The sequence below is a fragment of the Elaeis guineensis genome, chromosome 5 (assembly GCF_000442705.2).
Source record: "Elaeis guineensis isolate ETL-2024a chromosome 5, EG11, whole genome shotgun sequence".
Classification (NCBI taxonomy): domain Eukaryota; kingdom Viridiplantae; phylum Streptophyta; class Magnoliopsida; order Arecales; family Arecaceae; genus Elaeis; species Elaeis guineensis.
Window position 1 is genome coordinate 121,359,646 of NC_025997.2, and position 20,919 is coordinate 121,380,564.

At 34.9% G+C, this 20,919-nt stretch overlaps 1 protein-coding gene and 1 long non-coding RNA gene across 3 annotated transcripts; one reads left to right on the top strand and one right to left on the bottom strand.

Annotated features, from left to right (window-relative positions):
• Positions 1-1,440: 1,440 nt before the first annotated feature.
• On the bottom strand, positions 1,441-6,162 carry LOC105046095 (uncharacterized). The gene is made up of 2 exons (XR_832198.4): positions 5,243-6,162; positions 1,441-1,627 (listed from the first exon to the last, which is right to left on the bottom strand). It is a non-coding gene; the product is annotated as an uncharacterized lncRNA (long non-coding RNA).
• Positions 6,163-8,421: 2,259 nt separating this feature from the next.
• LOC105046094 (uncharacterized) lies at positions 8,422-18,551 on the top strand. Of its 2 annotated transcripts, XR_012141625.1 has the most exons (6): positions 8,422-8,701; positions 9,122-9,315; positions 13,047-13,362; positions 15,088-15,183; positions 17,560-17,775; positions 17,952-18,551. XR_012141625.1 is itself a non-coding variant. In XM_010924591.3 (5 exons), exons 1-5 carry the CDS (start codon positions 8,603-8,605, stop codon positions 17,970-17,972), a joined length of 726 nt encoding a protein of 241 aa, XP_010922893.1. In that variant the 5' UTR covers positions 8,422-8,602; the 3' UTR covers positions 17,973-18,551. The 2 variants fall into 2 exon arrangements, 1 of the variants encoding a protein (XP_010922893.1); XM_010924591.3 differs by lacking the exon at positions 17,560-17,775.
• The last annotated feature ends 2,368 nt before the right edge of the window (positions 18,552-20,919 follow it).

Sequence of the window (20,919 nt, forward strand, 5' to 3'; positions counted from 1 at the left end):
AAATATTTTGGTCCGGCACCGAGCCTTTGTAGTCAAGCTATCTCCCTTCCCATGAACGAACTTGGTTTCTACAAGGCATATATTTGTAGTGGCATGTTAAATGGCTTCGCTACACCTTTTCGTTGTAATTGACTCGGATCCCTTCCCTAAGATTGTTAGTACTAGCTCCAATGCATTGTTATTATTAGCTTGAGCATTGATTTGTTTTTTTATTTTTTTAGTAAAACAAAAGGATTATATATATCTCATAGGAATACATTCAAGGGAATCCAAAAATAAAATGTCAAAAAGAGAACAGGAACCATATTGGTATAATAGCATTGATATTTGGTTATCAAGTTCACATAGCTCGAACAAATTTATAAACCAATCCATGAGTTTACACTTAAAGATCTGATATATTGCGTTTTTATCCTTCAAACTTTCTGAATATCTCTTTCATCAGATTTTTTTACTGACAGTTATAATAAATCATTGTTTTTAAGTATAAGATGACTTTATTGTATTGATACTCATAAAAAGTTATGCAACCATATTTTTAAAATACAAATTAAATGTTAAAATTTTCAAGGATATTAACATAACTTAGAACTGATGGTTTTTGGCATGCTGGTCCAAAAACTAGCAGGAGTTATAATTGTAAAAATAGGATAATTTCACAGAAGCATACAGAAATAGCAATCTATGAAAGAAAAATGTGTATTAAGTTATATTTAAGGGGCATATGTGCAGAAATTCTAAATTGGTAACACAAAGATGGTGACTTATGCGAGCATTTATGAAATAGTAAGTCTATTGGGAAAAAAAAAATCATAATTATAAACTATAAGCCTGAATTCAGACCAATTGAAGCCATGAAATTTTATGTCTGAATCATAGTACTCATAAGGTGGGTATTACCACCAAGAGTCATCTAGTGCTGAGCTTATTCCGTCTAGGAATTATCAAAGCAAGTCTTATTACATCATCAGAAATCACATGGCAAGGTGGCCCTCAGTTAAGTTGCTGGAAGATCATGCTTTGCAACAACGTTGGATTGAAATGCACATGAGCAGGAAAGAAGTACGACGGTTATGGGAAAAAAATGCAACTTTCTTAACCTTTAGAATGTAGCGTAATGTTATCACTTACTGATAGAACTAACTCATCCCCGCCTATTTCCATTCTTAATAGCTATTTAGCATGAACCGTGCAAAGAAAACACTTAGGTAAAAGGCACGAAATATGCGCTTAATCAAACTGAACCCGCGCTAATTGACCAGATCAAAAGCTTGGACTCATCTCGTAATAAAGTCCATTAAAATGAATCCTACATTGAATAAGTGGTTAGAAAGAAAATTGTTTACTGTTGCATACATATCCATATGCATATATGCACCTATTGATGCACAAAAATATATAGACACGCAGCTGCTGCCCCAACTTGATGGTTCCATCATGTGACACAAAAGATCCCAGTGTTTGTTCATTAAAATTTTTGCAAAAATAAATGCAGTATAAGAACAAAATTACACCAATAATCTCATTCCAGCCGACAAGAATGAGTGGGTGTGATTCAGCAAGTTCCTGGGTGTCCCACTAAATTGCATCACGACACCACACTAGATTCCTTCTCCATCAGTAGAACCTGAAAATGCCGCAACATTTTAGTCCCATACTAGCTAGAGAACTTGAGAGAAGAAAGCAACGCGTTCATCAAAGATAAAATGATACAGACGGCAGCTTCTTAGTACAGATTCTCCCCTGAAATTGGCTCAGAGACAAATCTAAGTTCCTTTACGAAGACAAAATATTGCATCCAGAAATACTGACAACCAACCAAATTTAAAGCAAAATTCAGAAAATATTGAGTTATAGCTACTTATCCAAAATTTTCTACCTGTTTAGATTCTTCAATTGGAATGAAGATTATGTTCTGCTCAAGAACTGACAAGAAAATCAGCAGGTCTATTGATGAATTCAAGGACAAATACAAAAATAGACAACAAAAAAATAAAAGGAGACAGTTCTATCTATATCTTCATGATCTCCAAAAGATTACCACATCTCCTCTTCGACCACATATATAGCAACATTTCTCTTTCAATATTCTCTACCTGGTTCAAATACCAGAGCCTTTTAACAAATTTGCATTCAGGTAATTAGGTTCAAAGCTGTCCCTTTTAAGTTTTATCATCAGCTGACCATAATTCATAGCATAAAAAAACTTCAAGTCACTTTATGTACGATTCCTGTTTCCAGACAATCTTCCACCTCTGGTGGTAACTGGTTCCACTTACCTATATAGAACTGGCTTGCTTGGTTAAAAGTTAAAACACAACATGGAACTTCGATAACTTTCAACCAGAAATGGGGTCAAAAAAGATAGTAGAGTACTATTAGAATCATAATAATCTAATTGGAGCTCTGTGCAGAGGAAACTTGCCCAAAAGATTTAAGCGTTGCCCCACAGTTTGGTATAATTTCTCAACAGAAGTTTCCACAAGCCCAAGGCAGAAAATGTTTAAAATGCTATAATTTGATAGGTACAATGCACATAAGAAAATTTCTCACAGAAAGGGTAATTGAAAAATTAGATCCATTTCAAAAATTAGACTAACAAAATTGAAAGGACAGAAAGGGGAGTTGGTGAAAGAATCGAAGGAGGGAGTTGTCATCATGGTGTGGGCTCTGTAGGAATGAACACCTGTGTTGAGACACACATAGTAAAGCAGCAAGATGCTACTGAAAACAGACAGAGGAAACGGCACCCATGAGTAGAATTAGTGTAGGACCTTTCATTCTATTATGGACGGTGGCCACCTACCGTCCAGATAACATCAGGTAGTTCACTTCTGAAACAGTTGTGGAACCATGAAAGTGTTCTAGTAGCTACAGGCTCATTGGTGATTTAGTGGCTTAATGGTAGAACTCAAATGAATTGATTGACATATAGGTCTGTCCATCGTACAAGTTTTGTGCATACTTCTTTCAGAAATCTCGAGACCCAGGAAGCAACATGCATTGTACATACACCTGTACTCCTAATAGGTTAGAGAGCATACTAACAGGTGCCCATCTTGCAAATAGAGCATATCTTGTCTAGGCAAAATTTTTGAAATGATACCATAATTGCCATGTCTTCCGGCTACCTTATCACCTATTTTGATTTCACATTTTGTGAAATATATATACAAATTATTTCTGAATTATAACCGGAACCTCCCTTTTCTGGATCCATCTCATGTCGGTAATGCAACATCTTCCACCTATAGGTAGTTTTAGAGAAGTTTCATTTTGTATTGGATACCTGAATGCCCTGCGCATGTTTTTCCATAGTAAACATACAATTCTATTAGAACCAACATATTATTTTAATCTAAGACGCCAATATACCTGGAAAGAATGATTCAATTGGTCAGTCATTAGTATCCTAGTGTTCTAATATGACAATTCATCGAGAAGAGAAATTGAAATAGCAAAAGACTTAAATTTTTGAATGAACAAAACTCAAAGGATACAGAAAATAACTAAGAGCACTCAAAACTCTTATCCTTTAATATAATATCTATATAAAACGTAAATGTATCTAGTTTACATAGGAGCTTTAAATTTTGAGATGCTCCATTAAGATTTGGTTTGTCATTTTTTCTTTTCCAAGAGATCATACCCTTAACTCCAAAATACCTGTGCATAACAAGCTTCCAACTTACATATACCCCCCCCCCCCAACAACAAACCAATCAAAAAAAAAACCAACAAAAAAAAAAGTCCCACATGATTACATCCTTCTTTGAAAACCAGCCATTAACTATTCCAAAGAAATCCATCTCTTTAAATATTCCTTAAGAAAGCAAGACTCCCAACCAACATTTGCCTTCTCGATACCGGAACCTATACCACTATCATAATATTATGATGTCAGTACAACCGGTACAAGAGCTACTTTGGCATACCGAGTGTCGGTACGTCTGGTATGATATGACATGATCTACATGCATTGGTATTAATCGATATGGCTAATCTTAATCCTAACATTTTCAATCCAAATTTAGTAAATTTAAATTCAGTTCAGATTTTGGATCCTCATGAAGTTAGGAAATCTAATTTAGTAATGTTTAAATTCTAATTGGAGAAAACAGATTGTACCTAACAAACATACCTACCATGTCACCATGTCTCATATCAACAAGCCCATGAGACGGTACCGGGCATACTGCTAGGGGTATAAACAAGAAGAACATGAGCAAATTGAGACTTGCTCCAGCTCGGCTTGAAATTTGTTGAGGCCAGTTCAAGACAAGCTTTAAGGGACTAGCTCAGCTCCTTAAGCTTGTTAAGGGGGGCAAAAGATAAGGAGCTTGTTAAGGGGGGCAAAAGAACGAAAATCCAATGTTATAGCTAGGTCTATCTTTGAAACTTTGAAACTTTGTTCATGCCAAACCTTCCTTTTGGCAAACAATGCAAACTTTGGAGCATCTAGTTTCCATACGCATACCCCCCTTCATAAGTGCTTCCTTTTTTTCTGGAAAGATCCTCCCTTCCACTTTCGCTCTCACCCACACATGCTCTCCCATCTGCTTCTTTCTCTTCAGGAACAACAAATAAAGCAAATAGCTAATTCCTTCTTACGTTTCAAAACCTTCAAGCATACTTATGTACATCAATCTAAAACCTAAAACCCTTGGCCAATTCCAGTCACCCAAAAATTCAATATTGATGATCAGAATGTTTCAAGAAAAATGAATATCCTACGAGCATTTCTCATTCACTAGGGGTACTCCTATAAGAAATTCTCAGGATATGTTAAGCCTCCCATGTCACCATTAATTTGCCACATGATTTATGGATATGTACATAAGTAAACTAGTTGATTTTATTCTCTTAACTCTAAGAGAACATAATTCTACAGGAAACTGATCCTTAAATTATAATTGTCAAACCACTCAATTACATTTTAATATCCAGGACCTAAAAATTAAAATGATACGAGAAAGATGCTGTTGACTTATAAATGTTGGTTTCACTCAGAATTTTGAGCTGTTATTTGAGGCCTAGGAAAAATTAAGGCACTAAGCAGCAAATAATGATACCATGAACAGCCAAGACCTCTCAGAGAAATCTATGTGCTCATCCACATGAACAAACAGTAAAAAGAATCTTTTATGATAACAAACCACAATGATCTCCAGAAACAGTTGCAATCAATCTCAGAGAAAGCGATAAAAAAATTCAATCCGTTCCCTTGAGGATAGGAGCTCACCGTCTACAACGCCGATCTTGATCTTCAGCTCACAGTCTAATAATTTACTATCCCCAATAAAACTTGTCGCACACAAAATCGTCAAGAGGAACGGATCTATCACCAATGGAATGCCAAAAAAACAGTTATAGTAATTTATATGACACACCTTTGGGCCCGTCTAAACCACATCGAATAGTTCCACAACACATGATTAACAATTCTCAGAGCCCCATCTTCACCTGCGTCAGCTATGGGAATCTATAATAATCACTATCAGAACCAAATGTTTGACAAGTAGACAACAAAATCCATTACTATTAGACGTTTTCAAGTTAAGTCATCTAATTTCTTCTCCTTCACAAAATAAATAAATAAATAAATAATCCGGTACCACAGCAAAATCTTAATTAGGTATCGATCAAATCGGCTCAAGCCACTCCGATTTTAAAAGAACGGGAAAATGTTCTAAAGAAAATATCAAGACCGGAACTTAAATCATTTAAAAGAAAACAAAGTTGAAAGGGATCGGAAAGTGAACATGCTTGGGAGAAAAAAAAGTGCAGTAATTATTTCTGGAAAGGAAAAGAGAAAACGAGTTCAGGATTTTTTGTTGTTGTTGTTGTTGTTGGAGGGGGGAGCCCGCGTGTGCATCATCGCACGCCCTAAGGGGGTGCTCCGACCGCGGGCAGTCGTCACCGCGGGGCAAGCCGCGCCTCCCCTCGCGACGGGGCACGGCGGCGAGAGCGGGGGAGCAACGAGACGCTACCGAGAGCCCGCGGAGAACAGTCACCGCGAGGGCAACGAGCTCGTGGAGACCTCTCGCTCCGCTTCCGGCCGCGGCGAAGGAGAGGAGAGTAAGGCGGCCGCCTTCCGCTCAGATAAGATCAAGTAGTTCGCCTAAACCCTTGCGAGGCTGCCCCTTTTATAGCGGCGGTGTTTCATGGGCCGTGGGATTATTACTATGATCTGAGGTCCCCCGGGCCATCTCTCCCATGTTCTGAGTCTCCTGGGTCATCTTTTTCTGTTTATTTTATGTTAAGGAGCTACAGTGGTGTGAACAAAAAATGACATTATATTTATCCAATTATATAAATAATATAAAATAAATTATTGTTTTGGTAAGAAAAATGATTTTTATTGCATTGAGAATTATAACCAATCGATCTCCATGTACTAAAACTTTTTGCAGAGATTTTACAAAAATGCCAAATACTAAAATTGTTTGCAGAGATTTTACAAAAATACTTGAGCGGAACAAATACATCATCTTCCATTTTTTTAATGCATGCAAACATACAAAGGGCACGCTATTCTATCATCATCCATTATATACAGGTGAATTTTAGACCTTGTTTAAATGGGTGATATTGTGCGATAATCCAAATAAAATATTGTTATCTCTTGTAATCCTACATTTTACACTAAGCAAATATTTTTTTTCTAGACTAACTCTTTATTTAGTACAAAGGATGGATTGGCAAAAAAATAGATACAAGACAATTTTAATTATTTTTTTATAATTATAAAATTTATATATTATAATTAATATAATTAATAATAAAATTTAATAATATAAAATAAATAGTATAGATAAAATAAAAAATATATATAAATAAAAAATGAAGAAATATTAAGATTTTATCAAAAAGTTATTAAGAGATAATTTTGTCAATGTACAAACTCATCCTCATATTCTCCATCCATTCTTTCTTGCATTCCTTAAATTTGAGAGGATGAAAAATGATGAATTTGAGTGGATGAATAATCTTTTATTTTTATTTATTTTTTAAAAATTTTTTAAACTAAAAAATATTCTTGTTTTCTTTTACGACTCCAACACATGGTAAAGGAGTTTAATAGATGAAGTAGTGACTTCATCAATAATTCTAAGGATGAACTATTGTACTAGTTTGTATAAGATGCAATGCTATGGGTCCAACTCTGTAACCGAAACTTTTTCTGCATGCATGGCATGTCCGATGACACGAGAAGGTCTCAAAGGTGCAATTTATGCAGGCTACGTAGCAGCACATGGCGCCAAGTGGTAACTGGCGGTTTTCGCACATGAGTAACAGTTAGATCTTTTATGCCATGCCGGGCACAATTATTCAAACACATTATCTCGATGACAGCCTGCTTGCCTCGGAGTGACAACCGAGTCCAGATAGAACACACGATAAGTAATGCAACAAGGCCCAATCATGGTACCCAACCATTCTCCTCATAATCGATGCATCACGTAGCATGGAGAATCGGTGCAATACATTGGATGGTGAGGCTGTCCTCCTATAAATATTATATATGTTAGTTGGATGGAAAAATACACATCTGTATTTGTTTTAGATAAACATTGACACAAATCACAACAAATATACCTTTAACTTTGAAGCAAACAGTCTGCCTAAGCTTATTACTAAAGTGCTGCTCCGAAAGAGTCGGTCACTCAGCTTCAGCTTGAAACTTTTAAGATGGCAAAATCATTGTCACACAGAGCCATACAGAGCGAAAAAGGAGAGCGGCACTTGTAACGAGAGATTTTGGAAAGAAAAGAGTTAGCATCTTAAAACCATCCAACCATTTCTTGACCAACCACTGGTGATCGGATCGAGTGAGCCCACCCATGCAATATATCTTAACCATATGCATGTACACATTCATAAATAAAAATTTGGATGATAATATCTTATATAAATATAAATATAAATATAAATCTAAATCGGATGATCAAATTTATGATCAAATAATCAAAAAAATAGTTAAATGAAATATAAATCAAATTAATAGTATATGTACATGGATATTTTTTATCTTAAAAAATCATAATTATCATATAAAATTTTAAAATAAATAAAATTATAATCAAATTTTGAAATTTATATTCATATTCGTATATATCAGGATATAAAAATGAATCTGGGAAATATTGTCCGGCTAATTGAACCCCTAATCTATCGGCACATGATGGCCAAAACCTCTCTGGCCTCGCTGCGGACCCAATCCAACCTGGACCGTCTCTCCCGCCTCTATCCCCAATAAACAAAATTTCATGTAATTTATAACTCCGAACCAGTAACCAATCAGTTATTTTGCTGAAACCTAATTATATGGTCTTTAATAACAATAACAACAAAAATAGTTATTAAAAAAATAAAACGTAATAAAAAACGACTTATGTGCTCCCCCAGCGTCGCCGAGAAGCACACGTAATTAGATTGAAAAGCCTGCACATGTACGGGCGACGGAGGATCCCCTGTAGAGAGAAGGGGGCATATTCCTCTCTCCCTCTCTATCGCTGTGTTTCATCGCTTCTCCCTCTCTCTCCCATTGGGATTTCGTTTCTTTTCCTGGGATTTTGGTCGGGAACGGTTTCGATTTAGAATGCCCGGGTTCTCGTCGTATCTTGGATCGCGGATTCGGTCGTTTCTTCGGGATTACGATAGCCTTCAGTCGGTTGCGGTTATCCTTATCTACATCCAAGTGAGCGGCTCCCTCTCCAACGATCCCACCAATCTCTAGGGTTCCATCCGTCCATCACTCCTTTTTGTTTCTAAAAAAATTATTATTCTGTTCTTCTGATCACTCCCATTATTAGGTTATTTTGAGACTTTAACTCTATCTACTTGATTTATTTGCGATTTTTCAACATATCTTTGTATAGGATTTGAATTGTACGGGATGGGAGTTTTAGTTACTCAAAGACTTGTACTATTTTTGGTTATTTGTTATGAATTAGGAATTGTTTTATGTTTTTACCCTTCAATATGGATGCAAAATTGGTTTTGATAGCTGATCGGGTTCTGTTCTTGATTCTATTGCAGTTAAATTTAGAACTGTTTTAAAAGGAAATCAGCTTAGTGTGCTGAAGTTATTAATCTACTTTCCTTTTTGGTATTTTAGATTGGTTGTGCACTGGTTGGATCGCTTGGGGCATTATATAATGGCGTGCTGCTGATTAATCTGGTGGTGGCGCTCTTTGCACTGGTGGCGATTGAGAGCAGCAGCCAGAGCCTTGGACGGACCTACGCTGTTCTTCTCTTTTCTGCTATTTTGCTGGACATCGCGTGGTTCATACTTTTCTCGCACACAATATGGTATGCCTCTTAAGTATCATAACCAAAGACTTGTTATGAATCTGTAGTATCTCCTGAAGTAGCTCAATGAGTTGTACTTATGAGCATGTGAGAAGATCTGCTGGCCCATCTCTATGCATAATTGTTGTTGGTATGCTTGTTCAGTTGGTTACACAAAAGAGTGTGGGAGATAGCTTTTCATTAGCCTTTGAATTGAGACTCAACATAAATTAGTGAAAGAAAGCAGAAGAATAGTGACGAAGATATAAGAGGATTAGTTTTTTCCTATTTCCTTTGGGATCTAGGTATACATAAAAATGATATGTGTCACATAATAATAAAGAATTATATGTATATAAGCATGTCCACGCGTTGTAGATTGTCAAAAGACAAATACCGGATCCACCGAGCGGTTAAATTCAACTCTCAATAATGCTAGGCCTTCCCTATTATCTCTCTCTCTCTCAAAAAAATGCTCAAAAAAGGCCTTTCCTGAACATTTTCCCAACCCAAAGAAATCGTGTAATTAAATTTAACTACTATCATAAAAATGATAATTTTTTTGCACATCTAAGCCTCAAGAAACTTATCTAGGCTATAAGCCTGATAAGTTTTCAATATTTGTAAGATGCCACAAGCTGACAGATGTTCACTGTCATGTAATATGTTGACTTGGCCTCCTCGAAGTGGGTGCGAAATTTTGAAAGGTTTGAATGTACCATACTTATTTCACTCCATTCTTATAGATACTGGTTGACCATGGGGAACCTAAACCATCTTGCATGAAACAGCGCTTTCTTTGTCATATAGCTGCCAACAAGGAAATTGTGGGTTCTTATAAAATTGAGGTAAAAATAAGAACATCTTTGGAATGATACTTATATATGCAGTTATAAATGTAACAGTCTGGGGTAAAAGGAAGTCATCTATGATGAGGAAAATATTACTTGTCCACTTGAAAGGGAATAGTTTAGTGGAGAAATAAATGATGAGGTTGGAGGGCAATATAAAGAGTAATTCTAAACCAAAATTTGAGTGCATAGAGTCGATCAAGGAGTTGTTATGGATGGATTCTTGGCTGCAAGATTGTCAGTTGGGGAAGCAAACACTTCATGTTTATGAAGAAGTTCAATGCAAGGAAAATATGTGTAGTTATGTCGGTACACACTGGGAAGGATATATATATATATATACATATATATATATATATATACATACATACATACATACATACATACATACATACATGTATACATACATGTACATATGTATGTATATACGTATGTATATACACATGTATATATACATGTATAAGCCATAACCTGAGAATTTAGTTTTAAGGAATTGAGCCATTTTTCAGTGTTAAAGATAGAGAAGGGATTTTAGTGTGCATGGTAAGAAATCACTTGACGACTTTCCTCACGTACTACCAAGAACTTAGGAGTTCTCTTATTGTAAAATCTTCTGTTGAGGAATCAACACAATTTCATTCTTTTGATCTGAAAGAAAAAAAGATTCAGGTGATTTTTTGACTGTAAGTTTTCTTTCATGATTTAGAAGATTATTGTCAAGGTTGTGGTGCAAAGCTTGTAGGTGGTGTCAGGCAGTTTGGTTTTTATCAACCAGACTGTTTTATAGGTTTATAATAGCTAATTGTTTTTGGATACCAATAAGCATGCGTATATTCAGAAGAGGCTACCAAATTACTTCACAAGTCAGGTTTGAGAAGAGCATACAATTAGTTTGAATATGATGTTTATGGCATACTGGCATGTGATGAAGAATATGTGGTTCAAATGGATGTTTGAGTTGGCTGATGAACTGTAGTACTGCTGCCAAACTTTTAGGATTAATAAGTGAATCTCTTAAACTATGCTTCCATGCAAATAGAGGTTTCAGACAAATCAGGCAAAGGGACCCCATCTCTTCTCTTCTTTTTTCCATTGTGGTATAGATGTTTGATGGAATCTGTTAGAAGTCTCACAGAGAAATGTTTGTTGCAAATGCGGGAAAATCTCTCACTTGTAATATATTACTGACGTCCTCGTGCCTATTAAGGATGACTTGGGAAATTTACATATTTTAAATGCTACATATGGGTGACTGGACTTTAGCTGAATCATCAAACTATCTCCATTTTTTAGTATTCAGATTCATGCAGGTTGATTTGTGGTGCTAGTAGATTTTATGTCCTGCAAATTGTTTGCGATAATCAAGTATATGGGGTGGACTTGAGCTTCAGAAAATTGAGCAATGTGATAAGATCCTACCTTGGAGAGAATGAACAATGCTAGAAGTTTTCTTTGTTTCGAGAAGGAATGCACTTTTAAAACCTAAAGAAGCTCTTCTGTCACAGGCTGCGTTGGCCAATGGCTGGCATGCCTGATCCATGCTATCTTATGCTGTGCTGGCACAAGTGCTGCCCCATACTCAAAAAAAGAAAGGGATTAAGGACCCTTTTTTTAATTTATTTTTATTTTTTTGTATAAGGAGACTAAATAGGTGTCGGGTCGATCCAATGCCCTGGCATCTTTTACTAGCCTCTGACATGGTGCATGTTGGCCATCATGGATTGGTATGAGCCGGCATATAAAACTGTGCTAAAAGTTCTCTGTCTGCTTTGTGTATTTTGATGTCCTCGTGCATGGTATTGGTTTTTATAACTGCAAGAATAAAGACTGTAAAGGTTTTCTCTGGATGGTTAGGAAGGCTATTCATCTTGCTCTTGAGGCAAGAAACAAATAAAGTAGGAATGGAAAATACAAGGAGATGAATGCTACTCTTTGACGAGAATGGCTACAATGATTAGGTAGTAACGTGGGTCTGTGAAGATTGGGAATCAAGGGCATATCCCTTGATGAAGTTGCTTTTAGAACCAAAACCAAATCCAGTTATGAGGCTTTGTGGAAAATCTTATTTTCTATTATCTTAATCATCCATCTGATTTTGGAAGTTTGTTTCATTTAGGGTTAAGAGTTTCCTTTACATCAAGAGAAATTGTGGGACTTTTTATCTGATTTCGGAAAAATTTGCATATGATGTGAGTGGTCAACTTTTTTACATATGTTCTGAAAACCTCTATCTTTACCATTTATTGAAAATCATTGCCAACCTAACTTTGTTCCACATGCTGTCTCACTGCTTTAAATGATCTGCAATACCCTGATGGCAGGAGAGCCATGCTACTCATAGACCCCGTCTTGTTTGATCATAAGCCAAATTTTCCGGAACCTAATGGTCTACATGTCATGCAATATCTATTGAGCATGAACTGGACAATGGTTGCAAGCAATCCATGCGATGGCATAAACATTTGGAGATGCTACTTAGCTGAAACAGCATGTTAATAGACAAAATGATTTGGTCTTGACAAGCACAATTACAGGACATGATTCCCTGAAATAAAATGAAAAATTATTAACATTCTGATATTTAGGCAATGATAAGTTTCATCTGTTCCAATTGCATGGAGGGTAACAATGAAATTCTTATTTACGTAATATTGTTAAAACAGCAGTTTGCCTGTCTCCTCCCAGAGTTATAATGCTTGCAGAAATTCCAGTACCATACTGTAAATGTTAAAAGGACCAATGACTGTGTATTAGGTTTTTGGTGGTATTTACGATTAAAAGATATATATATATGCAATTGTCAATATTATGTTGTAGTTTCATATTATGGTGTATTGCTTTTTTTTGGTTTTCTTTTTATGAAAGAATTAACACTTTCTCCCCAATGTTATGGTTGTTTAGGAATATTACTCCTGATGAGAAAAATGGGCCACTCTTTGTCTTCTCACTCAGACTTGCTTTGTCAATGCAAATTATTGGCTTTTCAGTGAGGTTTTTATCCTCATTCTTATGGATTCAGATGTACAGACTGGGGGTTTCAAGTGTGGACGGTGCAGCCTATCGTGAAGCAGATTTTGATGTGAGAAACAGTTTCTTGAATCCCTCAACAGATAGGCAGACCTCCAATTCTGATGACATCTTGGGAGGGTCCATCTATGATCCAGCCTATTACTCCTCTCTTTTTGAGGATGCTCCAGATAAAAGATGTGCATTCGAGGTAAGCTCTCTGCATAATATATGGGACATATGGGGTCAAATACTTTGGTTGCGTGCATTTACATCATTTGCGACATACCAACTCACATGTTGTGCAAAGCTTTGAAGAAACATGCGGTGAAATAGTATGATGACCAAGTAATTTCAAGAATTATCTGAGTTGCATATTTATATTTGAACCCAAATTATATGATTAAAATGCAAACTTTTGTTGTGTAGAGAAGTTGATAATATTTAGTACTATTTTTTTTTCTAACTATATGTTTCATGGTAGCTTTGCATTGGACTGGAAATCATAGCAAGAAGTCAATTAAAAACAGAAATATCAATTTAAGACAGGATATGACATATCCTTTATATTGCGTATCTGATATGTTCTATTGCATATTGTTTACCGAGTTTATTGTTGAAAAGTCGTTGCCAACAGACATTCTGGGGACATATATTGCAATATCTTCTTGGAGAAATGATCTGTAGTATAATCTAATGTGTAGATGGAACGTTATGGAGTATGCACCCTATGGATTCCTCTAAAATTGCTGTTTTAAAGTTTGCTTTTTCGCAATACCTGTTGTTGCTGGAATAGAAGGGCCATGGAGATCCACTTAAATATCCTTTTGAAGTGTTATCGGTTCCTAAGTGGTAGCTTGAATATGACTAGATACAGGTCCAATCTGCTATTCAGCACCTTCTGGTGCGAGCCAACCTTGTTAGTTGGTTGCTTGTGGAGGTGTTTCAAGTTGGGTGAAAGCGTACATCATATACCTTGGCAACCAATGGATTTTGTACTGTTTAAGGATTTTATGTTACCACGTAAAGGGACTGCTACCCATGATATTATTGGCCAATTTGCCGGGGACGGTCTTGTGAAGATTTTCTTCTTTGTGGAGCTTAAGTGCCCTAATTGTGAATCTGTTATATCCTTGCATCTATTTAGTGTCTTTATAACTCCTTTTTTCCTTTTTTTTTTTTCATTTTACTTCATTTTTCATGATCCTCTATAATTTCAAATCTGGTTTTAAGAATATTTTTCCACCCATGGGATTATATATTTGCTAAGGCTAATTGCTTCTATTTACATTGATTGGAGTTTTTCTTGATTAACTCTTTTCCTGATCCTGCTATTGTACAAGCATTATCAGCTAGAACTATGTTATTATGTTAAAGCAACATTTTTGTTTCACAAGCTCATGTAAAAGACATGCATAACACATGCTTGCACATAATTATTACTTTGGGTAAGGAATCACCAGCCTCAATGAGTGCTGTGGTATGCACAGTTAGAAACAACTGTATGATGGTGCAGAACTATGCACATGAATGCAGTATACCCAACTAATTGTTGCACACATTTATTCTTTGTATAATCACGCAGATCAAACTGTCACAAAAAACTAATCTATGTGCACACATATTTGTTGATGATGGCAAAGATCTGTTTCTCACCGTTTTCTTAATCTGGTCACTTCACTTCTTTTGTTTTATGTAAATAAATGTCTATTTTGGTGTGTTATGTGCAAATGTCTTGAAGAAGGGATTTTATTTTTTTTTTTAAAGAACCTCTGCTTTTCGACATATCCTGAAACTGAGACCATGTATACATTTAGTTGGACGATATTTCTTTATCTACATACGAAGAGTATGTAACTCTCCCCTGCCACAAACATACAAACCAATGATGAGTCATTTTGGTTTATTAGAGACATGACTCCAGTTCTGTTTGCAGGGTGACAAACCAACCAATGGACGTGTAGGTGGGCCATCAGCAATGGGATCTCCTCAACTGAAATCTTGCATTAGTAGATCCTTCCAGGTTGTTGATGTAAGCATTTTACCAAGAAACTCAACTTTTGTAGTTTCAAGAGATTTATCCTTTAAACTGCTTCCATGAGCTTTGATCTATATAGAATAGATTTCCAAAAGAGACAAATCTTGCTATCTGCATTTGTGGTTTCATCAATGCTTGCGGTACTTCTAGGATATCACTGTTAATTACAAAATCTCTAGGGCTAGCATCTCCACTTTGAGTTAGATGCGACCTTCATGTAAATAAAACTATACTGGTTGAATAGGAGGGAAAGTTTGTCTTCACGGTGAATAGATATTAGAATTTCAACTGTCCTCATTGATCAGCATGCTTGTGGACCATCTGCTCTTTGCTTAATCTGTCATTTGGTCCTACGGAATTTGATATTAGCAAGTCAGCCTCTTCTTCCATGAATCCTGCATGGTGAAGTTCTAGTGAATATCAGGGGAAGAATTAAAAACCAAATTGATAGTCCTTTCCTATAATTTGTACAAGACCATGTGTTGTGAACCAAATTAGATGGTTTTGGAGATGAGTAGAGACTAGAACACACTTGATGTGACAAGCTTCATCAAAGAAGTTCTGATTCTTTATTTGTGTGGGCATTTTCTAGAAAGCTGACATATCCATTCTTATTTTTTAAAGTAATTTGGTTATGCAACTTGTTCTGAAATCATCTTTCATTTTCCATTTAATTTATTATGCGGGAGCATACTTTTGGCTTATTTTTTAAGTATTTTGTATTATAAATTTAGAAGTTCATGTGTAGTTCAATGCTGAATTTCTTTGATTTGTGCTATTCTGGGTTGATCATTAGGGATTTTCTGGTTGATTTTGGTATCCTTTTTTGTACAATATTGTCACTTAAAAGCCCTACCTTATCCGATTGGCACCATTTTGAGAAACATATCTGGTGGTTGCCTTGGGATAGGAAAACCTAACCAGTAGGTAAGTGTCTGAGTGCCCTGCCTAGCCAGGTGCAGGTGCCTTGACGGCCTGCCAAGGCTATGCCAATTGGGCATCGGGAATCAATTCACCTATTGGTATTTATGGTGAGTCAGGTGGGACACGATGCAATTTGGGAATGGAAGTGAATCAGGTGCACAAGCTCTTGGGATCAACTGGAATTCTTCTCCTTATCTGTCCTCTAAGTTCCACCAGAATAAGCGAAGAATATAAGATTAGGAGAGGGGTGAGAGAGAGAGACAAATGAGAGGAGCGGCATCTATTGTAATTGACAAAGGCACCCAGTGTTGGTGCCTGACAGTGACAGCAGATGTATCCTTCTCTTATTTCTTATGCCTCAATTTTATCCTTGCAAGTTGCATGAGCCACGGCAACTGTTTTTGATGTGATATGCAAACAACAATTTATTGTTGCAAAATGTATCAGTGATTGTGGTGAATATTGCATGTGATGGCTACAATTACTTTAGGGAAAGGTGGCAACAACTGCTGCTGCCATCATGGGAGGAGAAAGAAGGGGAAGGAAAAGAACTGACTTGAGGAATTTTTCCAACTTTCTTAATTCTTTTCTTTTGTCTTAATGTTTTTGCACCCACTCACCAAGTGGCTAGTGCTTTCGGAAATACTGAAATTGAGCAACTTGGGCTGGGTGTTGTTAAGTCTTTAAAAGGTTTACATACCTTTGCGTACAGGGTTTGTTGGGACCTAATTCTCCATTCTTTTCTTTCTTTTTTTTCTTTAATGCTAGTCTCATTAATAAAGGCCTAGGCAAACCCTTTTTAGTTACCATTGGATCCCATTGTTATTTCATTGGGAGAACAGAGCTGTTTCCATTTTCCTAGGTTCTTCTTTGTTTCATTAAGTGGAGGTAGTTTTTCTCTTAAGGTATCTTTGTGCCTCAAATTGTAAGGGCTTAGTGAGGAGAACCCTAAGTTTATCATAGATTTTAAAGTTTTGAGCAATAAAGCAAGGGGTTATCTTCCTTATTCCATGTCTTACTATTATTAAAAGATGTGATTGCTTTGACTTTTGTCGTGACACCTAGGTATTAGGGCAGTACAACTTATTTATTTGTTCTATCTTAAACTTATCTTTCTTGTTCTTCATGTATATGTTTCTAATTTTGTGCCTGATGAAATAAATTTTAATAAAAATTGGAACTCAATAAAACCAACCCCACTGTCGGAAAACCATACTTTTTCCCTTTTTTTGGCCATGGTACATCCCCTGGGCCCTTTTGCAGACTTTTCTTGTCTTACATTACTACTGTTTTTGCACATTAAATTCTTTTGAAAATAATTAATTCAATGCACCTTTTTTTTTTGTTGGTAAACTAAAATTATCAATAGCTGAAGGATCTGAATCTTCATTAATGCCTCACGATACAAACCTCATAGTAATCTTATTTTCCTCCTTTGATATGTAGTTAAGCTCATGCCTCACGATACAAACCTCATGCCTGTTGTAGTTAAGCTCCCATTCAATTTTTTAGCCAATGAGCCTTTATTCTGCCAGTCGGGAAGTGGCTCTGAGTGTGAACCTGGATGGTGGCATTCCCACTTTTTTGTAAAATTTCTAAGATCCAGGAGAAAGGTTAAGTTTCCATCATGGCATCATCATTCAGATGGGACACAAATTTCACGTGAGCACCCAATTATCTTTGTTTTTTTTTTTTTAAATTTTTTTGGAACACTAATTAAGCTAGACAAACTGTAGATGTGAAGAAACATTTTCCTGTCAAACTGGAATTTGTTACCTGATAACTTTCTTGTTCGCATGATCTAGTCATTTTAATTGTTCAATGTTGTGCTTCTGCAGGTTGATAATATGCTAAAATGACCCCTGAACCATTGATCTATAGAGCAGTGGAGCTTGGGATTTTGTTCAACATCCGCCCCATGTTTGCCTTCTCCATATTTTTGAACACATACCGGGCAATGATGTTAACAGCTCTTGTACCTGAAGGGCATGCCAATTGAAAAGAAAATTACAGCTTCTTCTTGCAATCACAAAATGCATAGATCATGATCGATGCTGTTCTCTGAATCTCGTGGACTCTTTTAGTAAGTTGGCTATTGTCCTTGCAGCTCGGAACCACCAAGTATAATGCACAGGGACATCGGTCAATATCTGTTCCCTCTGGTGAGGACCCTGGTTAATCTCCACGATAAGCTGTGCATGATTCCAACATTTATGTGGACATTTATCTCCAAACACTTGTGAAGCTATTGGAATGTTCTTGGTGGTAGCATCCTCTGGCACATGGCGGTGCTCTCCATTATGACATTAAGAATCTCTGATCCTGTAAATTTTTTTGTTCAATGATGAATTTGCATGGTTGGTTGTCTGCATTCATATCTCCTATCGCTGACGAACTATTTTTTGTTGGTATTGGAAAGCAAAGAATTTTTCAGTCAACTTGAATTTCGGCAATGAACTCTGCTGATTTAGTTCTGAAATTATGTGAAGCAAATTCATCATATTGTTGCAAAATATGGTGACAGATTGTTTCAAACAGTTGAGAGTGAGTAGCAGATTTCTGGTGGACAGTCTGCAACAGATTTCAATGTTTGCCGTCTCTCTCTCTATGAATAATGTAGACGCCAAACTTTTGAGTGGTGGAGTGATTTCTATCATTATATTATAAAAACAAACAAGAAAAGATCTACCTTTTTTTCCTTAATAAAAATGCCTAATTCTAAAGTTGGGTTACAGTTTACAGCCATCTGCTAAATAGCTCTGAAATACATCAAGCGTAAGACAAAATACTACGTTGTATGGTGTTGTTCTCTTTTTTTTTTTTTTTTTTTTTGTAGTTTTCTTCTCTTTTTATAAATTAAAAATTTAACATAATATAAAAGACATAGATGATATTAAATATTTTAAATAAAAATATAAATTTAAAATATTTAAATAATATAATAATAAAAAATAACATAATCATTTTTATCTTTTGCTGATAGAAAAATCATTTCTTGAATCAATATTTTCAACATGATCACTTATTTGTATCTCACATACATCTTTTTTCTTCATAGTCATATCAATAATAGGAATTTCATCTTCATCTACTTTAATCTGCAAAAAAAAGATTTAGTTATCAATTATTAGAATAAAATATATAAATATAATTATTCATATGTAAAAAAATAAAAATATATCACTCACAATGGATTTTTCTCGATTTCTCTTGCTTTCTAATTCGTTGTATGTATCATTTGAAACTATTTTAAGAACAGTATAGCTGATTCCTCTTTGTTTAAGATTTTATTTATTAACTTTAATTTGGAAGATATAATTTTTTTATAGTTTTTTTTTATTTTTAAGGAAACAGTAGAATCATCATCTTTCTGCACGAAAAGAAATACACGACTCGATAGTGTCAAGTAATTTATTGGATGAATAACATATGAGATATATACTGTATGTGCCTTATCCATGCATAATTCTTTAGTTGATTTGCCTATTAATCGTTGAGCAACTTTATCAAAAAGAATAAATAATATAAATCCAGTATAATCCTCCACATGAAATTGTAATCGGTATCTAAAGAACAGAAAAGAATAGAATCAAATTAAAATTTATTATAACTAACAAATAAAAAATTATAACGGACATGAGCAAGAGATGTGATATTAAAATATCTAATATATAAATTTTTAATTTTTTATAATATAAAGTATATATTTATTTTTTATCAGTAAATTTTAAATATCACATATGAAACAAACCTTGGCATTGGATATTTAGGCTTTATACTGCATCAATCACACCAGAATCCAACATCAATGCATCTTATTTTTTTCTGACAAACTTGACATGCTGTATAGCACCATCCATATCTTATTTCAATATCGTTAATTAGAGCCTCATAATTAAAGATAGTCTTCTATAAATCAAATAGTTCAATATTTAATTATAATTATATATCTTCAAATATAAATATCAAATTTAAAAAATTTATATGAGATATAAATGAAGTTTTAGTATTACACAATTTTAATCACCTGTCTATGACAATTTCACTCGATAGATTTTATCTTTTGAATTGTCATCATTTTAATAGACAATGGATCAGCAGAAGAAGTTTGTGATTGACTTTGGAATATAATCTCTTGAATATCATTTATACATGATAAATTTTTACTAAAAAAATTATCAAATTTAGTTAGTAGTTTGTCATATATAAAATAATTTAACAGTAAGATAACGAATAAGTAAACAATACCTATGATTAAAACTTTTCACTTCAGATATATCTAAGTTGATATAAATTTTTGTTGCACTGATAGAGGAAAGATAATACTCACCTATAATATAAATATCCGATTAAGAATAAAATTTTAATATAAAAAAATTAAAAATATCTTTCAAATATCTCGAAATATTTTAACCATTGTTGATGTTATAATTACAACTGGATGAGTAGAATTCTGTAAAATTTCAACTTTATTTATATAGTCAGTAGCATTACCCCAAAGAGTTACCTTTATCCTCAGTCCACTACAATAATATCAGATTGAATTAGAAAGATAAATAATATATTTCTATATAAATTATATAGTACATGTAAAGCAAAATACATACTCAAGTATCAATAGCTCCAAATTTCTTCTTTTAATATTAGAATTCTGAGCATGAACATTCTCCAAAGGTCCAACGGTAACCAATTTTTCAATAACATCTGCAAAATACAGAAAGTATTTATTAGTTTAATAAAATAATCAGAAGATTAAGTAAGATATATGGGTAATTTTTGTTCTTATCATTAAGATAGATATGATTA

Excerpts from the sequence above, each read along its gene's own strand:
- LOC105046094 (XM_010924591.3), top strand. The coding sequence starts at position 8,603 with ATGCCCGGGTTCTCGTCGTATCTTGGATCGCGGATTCGGTCGTTTCTT. Across the intron at positions 8,702-9,121 it reads TTATCCTTATCTACATCCAA|ATTGGTTGTGCACTGGTTGG; the intron begins GTGAGCGGCTCC and ends TTGGTATTTTAG. Across the intron at positions 15,184-17,951 it reads GATCCTTCCAGGTTGTTGAT|GTTGATAATATGCTAAAATG; the intron begins GTAAGCATTTTA and ends GTGCTTCTGCAG.